An 11,372-nucleotide genomic window follows, 5' to 3' on the forward strand; every position below is an offset into this window, starting at 1 on the left:
TTTTTATTTTTGCTCCTCAATTTCTTCTTGCACCAATGCTTAGACTACCCCCTAGAGAATGATTCTGAATTCAACACAGCATTTATTTATAGGTGGAGTACATTAATTGAGAAATAAATAATTCGAACGCAAAATAAATGAATATATTTTTTTGATTGCATAAAATATACAATTAAAATGTAGTGTTTTATTTAAATTTAAAACTGATACAGTCAGAATGTCACTTAAAACATAAATTGTTATTTATTAATATTTTTATGGCAATATATAATTACTTTTATTTTTTTTCTCGTCATAATTGAATCCAAGATTAGTATAATAGATTTTAATAATTTCATCGACACTATTCAGAATAGTTTCATGTAGAAAAACAAAATATGTGAATTCATCTTTGGATTTTTCATCTGGCTTTTCCATTAATTTTTCATGATGCTGTTTATTTAATTTATAATTTATTAACTCAAAAGTCTCTTTCTCATCAAAAGCACCTTCAAAAATATTTTTAATTTCACAACAGGACAATAAAATATATTCTGAAGAAACTAATTCTTTTATCAATTCTTTAAATGTGTTGAATGTAAAATCCAAATCAACACCTTCTAACGCTCTTGCGACTTTTGATTTATTAGAATTTAAGTTAAACTCAGACAATGAATCAATAAGACCACACGTTTCTGCTATAAATTGTCTTGGTCTTATTGACTTCATAAATACTAATGCGCTATGAAAGAGTATTAATACCTTCTTTACTTCTTCGAAAGTTAATATGAATACTTCCAAACGATCTTTTTGAGTCTCGCTAGAATCCTCACCATCGCCATACCATTCTTTGTTCATAAAAAATAACATGTAACCAATCCAGTGTACAATTTTTGCGTACTCAAAAGTTAACAATTGCAAACCCATTTTAAATTTATCAAACAAATTATATTCGGTAACAATATTCTCACTGTTGGAATCAGTTATGAGTAAATCTTTTGTTTCAAAGGATGTATCAATTTCGTCATCATACCACTTGTATGGATGATTGAATGTCCATTTTTCAGACTTAAGAAGTGAATTAAATATGTTAATAGCCCTCTCATATTTACACGATGTCAGTAAAAATACGTCGAACAAGATGAACGATAATGCTGCAATAGTGAACGATTTCATATTATTAGTAAAAACAATTAACAAAGTTCAATAGTAAAATTTTTATTTTTCTTAAGGAACTATCAAAAATGATACTATTTAACTATTTTGAACTGTAAATAAGAATTTTAAAATCTTTAAACATATATCGTTTCACGTCACTTTAATGTATTTGCTATAGTTAATAAATTTATATGATTTATTTTTTTGTTTATGAACATTTAACGCTGAGTATTTTTTTATCAAACTAAATAAAAAAATTCATTGCATTGCTTATTTACTACATTTGAATAATATAATGATATTTACTTATGATATGATTTTTCACCTATTAGCATTTTATATTTTTGATCTATAAATCATTTATAAGTATTCAAATGTATTATTTGGATAAAAAAATAGCTGTAGATAAATATTAAGGATATATTTCAAATGTACATTTCATGTTAACTGACATTATAAGTACTATAAATAATTATTTGAATTAAACATTTTCTGCAGTATTTCAGTATATTTTTAACTATATTGCTATATATTTTATTTCGAAATGTACTATAATTCATATTTTTACTCTATTATAAAAATAATATAGTATTATTGGTATTCACTTAAAATAGTTTTAGTTTGAAGCACCAACGATATACAAGAATTAGTTAATATACGTTTTTAACAAAATTTATTTTAATATTTGGTAAAAATAGAGAAACCCTAAAGGCTACCGCATTCATCTAGTCTAAATTGTTAAATACAAGTAACTAAATAATTACTTTAAAATTAGTTATTGACTAGTTGTATCCCTTAAAAATTAATAAAAATTAAATGTAAATTTATATAGAAATATTTTTAAGGAACGGAAAAATTAAATTAAATCCTACACATTGTTTAAATTGCGCCTTTGTCCACAACAACAAAAAAAAAAAATTATGTTTATGAGACACAATTTAAAAAGAGGAATAAAAAATTTTCTTGCGTAGAACTCTCCAAAAAAAATTCAAAAAACTAATGTTTGAACAAATTTCAGAAAATTATTTAACAATTATTAGGAATAATAAATTAAATGTACTTTTATAATTGAAGGTATAAATTAGTAAATATTAGTGTTTAAAAATATTAGATTAGTAAGAATAAATAAGCTAAAACTCAATAAACACTCTGATTGTTTCGCAAAAATGTATTTTTCAATTATTTAAATGTATAGTAAGAAAAAATTATTTTTAAAAAGAAATCATAATATGGTGTAGCTACATAAATAATTTCAAAGTATAAATTTATAAGAAAATAATAATAAGTATAAATAACATTATTATTAATATCATCTTATTATCAAGACAAATGATAAAAAATAAAAAATCACAATAACAATTTGAACTTTTATTAGACCTAAAAAAATGAGATTTATAGCTTTTTTGAAAAGGGTTATGTTTAAACACCAAAAATTTCAACATTTGTATTGGTCACATGGGCTTATTTTAAATTGATTACTAGTTTTGTCTATGTCTGTTAAAATACAATTAACCAAATCAATCTTCTTTTATTTAAATTTAGACTGGAGAAGCTATTTATTTTTTCTAATTGTGATGTTAAATTGGATTTAAATAAATAAAGTTAAATTATAATTTATAATTTACTAAGTTTTAATAGTAAATTTAGTTAAGTTACTAGATACTTCAAATTGTAATAATAACTTTTTAATCTAAGATAGGATAGCTAATAGAAATATTTTTCTTTCCGTATAATAAATAATTTTCTTTTTAATTCGAAAGAAAGAAAAAATTCTAAATATCTACTATAAAAACTACAATAAGGAAATCTATAACACATAAATACCACAAAATTCTGTCTTTGGTGTTCAAGACGTAGACAATTCAATAACTACAGACGATTATAATTCATATATTTTTTTAATTATTTTAAATTTTTCAGAAAAGTTAATTTACCCTTATACCCGTGAAAGAGCACTCGCCTGTCATGAAATGTTAAAAAAATTATAGTGTATGTACCTATTACCAGATGAGTAATTTCAGATTTTACTAGGTTGGGGCAAATTTTTTAACAGCCCATTATTTCACGAAGCCGCTATTTCATTCATAGTTTATTCCCTAAAAACTCATACTTATTAAATTTTATATGAAAATTGATAAACATAATGTTTTTTAAAATAATTTTAACAATAATAAGTAAAAAAACGGTAGTACAGTGGGGTCGAGGCACAGTGTGGACGAGGCATAGATGGGACAAGTATAGATGATATCTGACAGTGATTAAAATCACTATCATAAGAAACGCTTCGATGCAAATCTGTAGATAGTGTTTCTTTAGAGAAATTGGTGGATTATTCCAAAAGAAACATCAACTCTTATTTCTTTGATTATATCCTAATTAGTAGGGTTAATTGGTTAGGTTTCAAAAACTTCATCGAGATTTGATTGTTCTTGTTGCAGTCTACTTTGGATCTGTTTTTTTATAATAAAAGTAAAATAATTTTAAATACTAATAACATTCAATTTATATTTATATTTTATACATAGGTTCGATACTCGCCTCCCTTTATGAAAAAATAGCTCAATAGGCTTTGTAGCATTGTATATGTTTGGCAACTTCATATACTATAATCATAAAAAATTAAACAATTTATATAATATATATTATGTAATAATATTTTTTCGAATTTCACCACATTATATTAGGTTAAAACTTTTTGATTTATTTTAATTGAATACCATAAACAAAATGGAAAACATCTACATTTGCCAATATCCTATTAGATCTTAATAATCATTAGTACACACAAGTCATAAAGGTGTATTATATTACGAAATGTATACTGGTTTTCTATTTAAAAAATATCAACATAAGATAACTACGGGCTGGGTTAGTTAGGTTTCAAGACCTTCATCGAGATTTGATTGTTCTTGATGCAGTCTACTTTGGGTCTGTTTTTTTATAATAAAAGTAAAATAATTTTAAATACTAATAGCATTCAATTTATATTTATATTTTATACACATATGTTTAATTTTATTTATGTCAACAATATCATTGTATTAATGTTATCGTTAATATAGCATAATTTATGTTTATAAGTGTATATATTTTTTCATGTAGCTGTTTATAAAGGGATAGAGTGATGGAATGGATAGTGCGACGATTGCACCAACACCACATAGGTTAGATACTCGCCTCCCTCTATGAAAAAATAGCTCAATAGGCTTTGTAGCATTCTATATGTTTGGCAACATCAGTTGACCAAGTTCTGCTCCAACTGAATGTGTTCCTAAAGTATCTACCATATAATAAAAGTATCATTAGTCAGTTTTTTTTTTTAAACACAGTCGCGGTGGGTCTTCCATCCCATCACGTGATACAATTGTCGTTGGTTAACGTCAACGAATTTTAGCGTTTGTAATGTCCACAGGTCTACACCGCTTTCCTAACAATACCCAATTTTTTTTATATAAATAACGTCTGCGGCCGTGGTCAGAGTAGGGTTTACTCATTAAACATTTAGCAGCAGAAAATCGTTAGATCTTAATAATCATTAGTACACACACACACACAAGTGATAAGTGTGTATTTATAACAAAGATTACATTTATACATAGTGTACATAGAAATTTCCATTGGTTGAATATTATACATTCATAACGTGGTCGTGGCCCGAGACAAGATAAACAATATAATGTGACTGCGGGGAGTAGTCGTCAACAACAAATACATTACCGGATCGCGTCAACTTTCTGGCGGAACTTAAACGGTCGGGCAGGTAAGAAATGGACGTCGGGGCATTTGCGTATAGAGGTGTGGCGCACACAATACCCGCGGACGCGACGTGTACTTTTCCACGTACAAGGATTAGCACGAACTCTGTCTGGGAAATGATTTTTCTTTTTTAAGTAGTAATACAACGACACACGTAATAGGACTAACGTCAACAAGTACAGCCTAAGACTAGTAGGGTGAACAGTAGTAAGGGCCACACGATGACGCCACGCAGCCATCGCACGGATTTTACCGTCGCACAAGGGCCATCGTGTGCGTAGCACAATGTTAGGCCGCAATTGGTGACTTCATCTCAGGACAAAATTCGTCATCGCCCGTTTGACGTCATAGAAATCTTAGGACACGAGGACGTCATCACCTTGTGACATCAACGACCTTGTTCTTGTCCTAGTATCCGCTATACTATACCCACTAGCTAGCAAAAACTATTTTATGGGACTTTCTAAACAGACATAAAAAAACAAAATTCATTACAATACCAATATATTCATAGCTACGCATTGAAACTAAATAAACCTATCATAAGGATGTTTAAAAAATCTAATATATTGAACGTATTATAAAAATTGATTATAATTGTAAAATTCATAGTAATTTCAGTTGATAACCAAAATCTTTTTTTTTTCTTAGAAATGATTTATACAATAACGTGTTATCAAAAAAATTATAACACTATAAATTGGTAGGAGACAACACAAATAGAGTCGATGAAATTTATTTAAAACAAAGTAAATTATTTAACTTTGTAATTGAATCTTAATACATGTTGCTGAGAAAAAAGTATGATGGATACAAAAAAAAAACACATAATAAAATATTTTTAATATGATTAAGAAATTCATTCTCATAGGAAGAGACTACAGTGATAGGGTGGTCCTTGATATTTTTTGAAGTTATTCAATCTAAATAAGATAAATATCAAATGAATTTTGAAATTTTTTCTATGCTCAAAAGAATTAGGATAAAAGTACAAAAAATGTCATTGTGACGAGCAGATTTCGAATCTTGTATCGTTAAACAAAATACATTAGCCTTACTGACTGGGCAATCGTACAACGCACTTATTGGTGGACAGAAAAGATAATTTAATATAATTTAAATTTGAGTCTTTTTTCTCGACTATAAAGAAGCAAAAAATTTAAAATATGTTTAAGTGTATGTTCAATGATTCATATAGATTTATATCTTATATAATATAGATCTTATAAAAATCGGACCCCTCAATACTATAGTTACCTCTTTTAAGATTGTGACTAAAGTATTATAGCAACTCCTCATTATTATTATTCGAAAATAAAATAATTTTTAGTTGTATATTTTTTAATAAGTAACGGAGTAAAATTGAAAAAAACAATGTGCACAAAGAAAATTCTATATTAAATATTTTTGGAAGAGAACCCTATTCCAAATAAATTACAACCCAACGTTTTTTATGACATTGGAAAACATACAAAATTGAAAAAAATTTCTTTATAGAAATATTTTTTAAAGTTGTACAATTTTATAGTCAAAATAAACGTTTGCGAAGCTTTAATTTAAGATATATATATATAAACGTGTTGGAATTTCCGCATCAATTTAAAAAGTTCAGTTAAATTTTTCTCCAAAAGTTGCCATTTTGAATAATAAACCCCTGTGCTTAGGTAAAGAGTCAGATTTTCAAACTATACCAAATGGTAGGTTGGTAAATACCTATTGTATCATAAAAGTCATTAATACATTAATTTTTAAAAAAGTTATGTCAGTTATAAGTAATAAATGTCGATTAACATTTATGGATAACGTGGGAAAATTTTTCAATTATTTAGTGTAAGGTCAACAGATACGATTATTATCGCAATTATAACTGTAAGATACGATATGTGACATTTTAACATATTCATAAAATTCGTCTAGTGAAAGCTGAGAATAAGTAGTAATAGACACAAAAAAAAAAACATCATAATAAAATTAATGCCTTTTCAGCAAAAAACATTTGCAATGAAAATTATACAAATCAGAGTTATATATCAAAAGTAAAATAAACTTTTCCATTATTTTAAATAAATAATAATTGATTATAAATTATAATAATTATTAATTAATATATTATTTTATTTATGTTATTACACAGTATTACACAGTATTATACTGTAGTTATTCACGTATTTTGTTACTTGTTATTAATTAACATTAATATTTAACTATTTCACAATACTAAAATTTCCTAGAAATCATCATCATTTAATAATTATGTTAATAATAAGAATTGATCTCTTGGGTAAAAAAAAATTTTTAATTAAAAATATATTTTTAATATTAATTTAAAACTAAAAATAAATATTATAGTATGGTTTAGCGCTGATAATGATAAAATTGTTCCCAAAACACATTTATCAGATTTTTTAGTATTTTTGTGGCTTTTTAATTTAAATTTTAATTGGATAAAATATTATTATTTTTAAAGAAACTCTGTATTATTTTTGTTTATTACTACATTGAGCATAGTCTATCTGTAATTTTAAACGTAAAAGATACATTTAATTACTCAATTATCTTAAAAATACATATATAAAAAAAAGCGGCTCAAAAAAATAGGAGTTTTATAATTTATTAAACATTCTGTGTAACAGCTTTTTCTGCTCATGCAATGAAAACTTAAGTTAATATAAGTTTATATACCCAATTATACATTAAATGTTAAATCCAGATATACTTCAGAGGAGGTTAGAGCCCCGCTTAACTTTTTTGCCTCTTTCCTCTTATAATTCACAGAGTGACAACGAGAACATAGCTCTTTTCAAAAATTGAGGCAATATTTTGTTTAATATAGAGTTTTTATTTTTGCTCCTCAATTTCTTCTTACACAAATGCTTAGACTACCCCCTAGAGAATGATTCTGAATTCAACACAGCATTTATTTATAGGTGGAGTACATTAATTGAGAAATAAATAATTCGAACGCAAAATAAATGAATATATTTTTTTGATTGCATAAAATATACAATTAAAATGTAGTGTTTTATTTAAATTTGAAACTGATACAGTCAGAATGTCACTTAAAACATAAATTGTTATTTATTAATATTTTTATGGCAATATATAATTACTTTTATTTTTTTTCTCGTCATAATTGAATCCAAGATTAGTATAATAGATTGTAATAATTTCATCGACACTATTCAGAATAGTTTCATGTAAAAAAACAAAATATGTGAATTCATCTTTGGATTTTTCATCTGGCTTTTCCATTAATTTTTTATGATACTGTTCATCTAATTTATCATTTACTAAATCATGAGTATCTACACCTACAAAAATATTTTTAATTTCACAACAGGACAATAAAATATGTTCTGAAGAAACTAATTCTTTTATCAATTCTTCAAGTGTGTTGAATGTAAAATCCAAATCAACAACTTTTAACGCTCTTGCGACTTTTCGTTTAATATTTTTATGATTTAACCTAGACAATATATTAATAAGCTCCTTCGTTTGTACTACAAATGGACTTGGTTCTATTTTCTTCATAAATTTTAATGCGCTACAAAAGCGTGTTAATACCCTATTTACTTCTTTGTAAGTTAATTTGAATGTTTTCAAACGTTCTTTAGTCTCGCTATAAATCTCACCATCGCCATACAATTTTTTGTTCATAAAAGATAACGTGCTACTAATCCAGTGTACAATTTTTGCGTACTCAAAAGTTAACAATTGCAAACCCATTTTTAATTTATTAAATACATTTTCTTCGGTAACAATATTCTCACTGTTGGAATCAGTTATGAGTAAATCTTCTGTTTCAAAGGACGTATCAATTTCGGCATCATACCACTTGTATGCATGATTGAATGTCCATCTTTCAGACATAAGAACTGAATTCAATATATTAATAACTATCTCCTCATAACACGATGTCAATAAAAACACATTGAACAAGATGAACGATAATGCTACAATAGTGAACGATTTCATATTATTTGTAAAAACAATTAACAAAGTTCAATAGTAAAATTTTTATTTTTCTTAGGGAACTATCAAAAATGATACTATTTAACTATTTTGAACTGTAAATAAGAATTTTAAAATCTTTAATCATATATCGTTTCACGTCACTTTAATGTATTTGCTATAGTTAATAAATTTATATGATTTATTTTTTTGCTTATGAACATTTTAACACTGAGTATTTTTTTATCAACCTAAAAAAAAAATTAATTTCAATGTCATTTACTACATTTGAATAATATAATTATACTTACTTATGATATGAATTTTCACCTTTTAGCATTTTATATTTTTGATCTATAAATAATTTATTCAAATATATTTGACACGGCCCGCGTCGCTTCGTTAAACACGATGTCCCGCGACTCGTGCCACCTTTATCAGCCGTCGCCCTACTACGAGTATTTGACAGACCAACATCGCGTGCCATACGTCACGGTGCAAAGTCCAGCAAATGCCGCACGGCCGAAGACGACCCGCCGCAAATGGTGCCAGAGTCTTCCTCCCGTTGTGAAGCGACAACGTCGACCAACCGAACCGCACCCGCGCATCGTCGCCTACAACGCTGCTAACCATTTGCCGTCCAAGGATTGCGCCGGACATGGCGTCGTCGACGCCAGCGAAAGTGCCGCTATATTATGCGAAGATTATTGTTACTGTGTTTATCTTTTCGGTTTGTTTTATTTTTAACACACTTATATTAGTTTCACCTGTATGTATGTTTGTATGTATAATGTATGTAACTCTTCAAACGCCACGCGTTATCGCCTATCCCGTCGTCTATGGCCTTGAGACTAGACTGTCGTAACGCATTCACCTCTCCCCACGCCACGCTCATCATACGACGGCACACTATTCCTATAAAAATTTATTTTTAGTTATCGTACCCGTACACGCGTGCTTGTCATCAATATTATACATATATATATAAACAAATTTTTATTTTGACTGACCAATAACGCCCGCGTCTAATGCGCCTTACGTATATATTCGTACCGCCGTTAATACCTCAGGTATAATGTTAGTCCGACCCACCCCCCCACAAAACACAGCTATACATAGTGCATGATACTTTTACGTAGTTAAGTCGCATTATTTGTATATATATATATTCTAATTACTATTAAAATTTATATATTAACACGATTTATTCTAATTAAGAGATATAAAGTATTCATTCCGATTACGAGGGATGATTTCCGTATCGTCATTTTTCGTCACTACCTCCACGTTCCGGGAGTGAGTAATTTGCGGGCCTGCTGCTTTCCTTGGATGTGGTAGCCGTTTCTCAGACTCCCTTCCCGGAATCGAACCCTGATTTCCCGTTACCCGTAACAACCATGATATTGATAGTAACTACTATCATAACATGAAACTAAAAAGTAAAAAATAAATATAGTTTAAAAAACTAAAAAAACACGCTTTTAAAGCACATCGAACTAAAAAGTTAAAAATAATTTTTAAAATAATTATGAACAAAAAATACTAGTATTATTGTGATAAAAGCGTCGGGCGCTCAATATACGAAAAATATGGCACAAAGCACCCACGCTTTTATCACAATAATACTAGTATTTTTTGTTCATAATTATTTTAAAAATTATTTTTAACTTTTTAGTTCGATGTACTTTAAAAGCGTGTTTTTTTAGTTTTTTAAACTATATTTATTATTAAAATAATATGTTGTCGCTCATTTAATAAACGGCCCACGGGTCTCTACCTTCAAAACCAGTGTCGACCACATTTTTGCGACATAAGTCGTGTCATATTATTTGGATAAAAGAATAGCTGTAGATAAATATTAAAGATATATTTCAAGTGTACATTTCATGTTAACTGGCATTATAGGCACTATAAATAATTATTTGAATTAAACATTTTCTGCAGTATTTCAGTATATTTTTAACTATATTGCTAGATATTTTTTGTATGATTTATGTTTTTAAGATAAATGATTGTTTTAATGTATTTACTGTAGTATAATAATAAACTTATATGATTTATACTTGGACACTGAGCATTTTTTTTTTAACGATTAAAATAAAATATTTACCGCAATGCTTATTTGCTACATTTTGAAATGTACTATAATTCATATTTTTACACTATTATAAAAATAATATAGTATTATTGGTATTCACTTAAAATATTTTTAGTTTGAAGCACCAACGACATACAAGAAGTAGTTAATATACATTTTTAACAAAATTTATTTTAATATTTGGTAAAAATATAGAAACCCTAAATGCTACCGCATTTATCTAGTCTAAATTTTTAAATGAAAGTAACTAAATAATTACTTTAAAATTATTTATTGACTAATCGCAGCCCTTAAAAATTAATGAAAATTACATGTAAATTTGGTGTTTAAAAATATTGGATTTATAAGAATATATAATTTAGCTAAAACTCAATTAACACTCTGATTGTTTCGCAAAAATGTATTTTTCAATTATTTAAATGTATAGTAA

The 11,372-nt window shown here is 27.2% G+C and overlaps 1 protein-coding gene across 1 annotated transcript; it reads right to left on the minus strand.

Annotated features, from left to right (window-relative positions):
* Positions 1 to 134: 134 nt before the first annotated feature.
* LOC126907541 (uncharacterized) lies at positions 135 to 9,512 on the minus strand. The gene is made up of 3 exons (XM_050688907.1): positions 9,156 to 9,512; positions 8,458 to 9,095; positions 135 to 741 (listed from the first exon to the last, which is right to left on the minus strand). Exons 2-3 carry the CDS (start codon positions 8,866 to 8,868, stop codon positions 256 to 258), a joined length of 897 nt encoding a protein of 298 aa, XP_050544864.1. The 5' UTR covers positions 8,869 to 9,095; positions 9,156 to 9,512; the 3' UTR covers positions 135 to 255.
* Positions 9,513 to 11,372: the final 1,860 nt, after the last annotated feature.

The sequence above is a fragment of the Daktulosphaira vitifoliae genome, unplaced genomic scaffold, assembly GCF_025091365.1.
Source record: "Daktulosphaira vitifoliae isolate Bord-2020 unplaced genomic scaffold, ASM2509136v1 Scaffold_5, whole genome shotgun sequence".
In the NCBI taxonomy this organism is placed as follows: Eukaryota; Metazoa; Arthropoda; class Insecta; order Hemiptera; family Phylloxeridae; genus Daktulosphaira; species Daktulosphaira vitifoliae.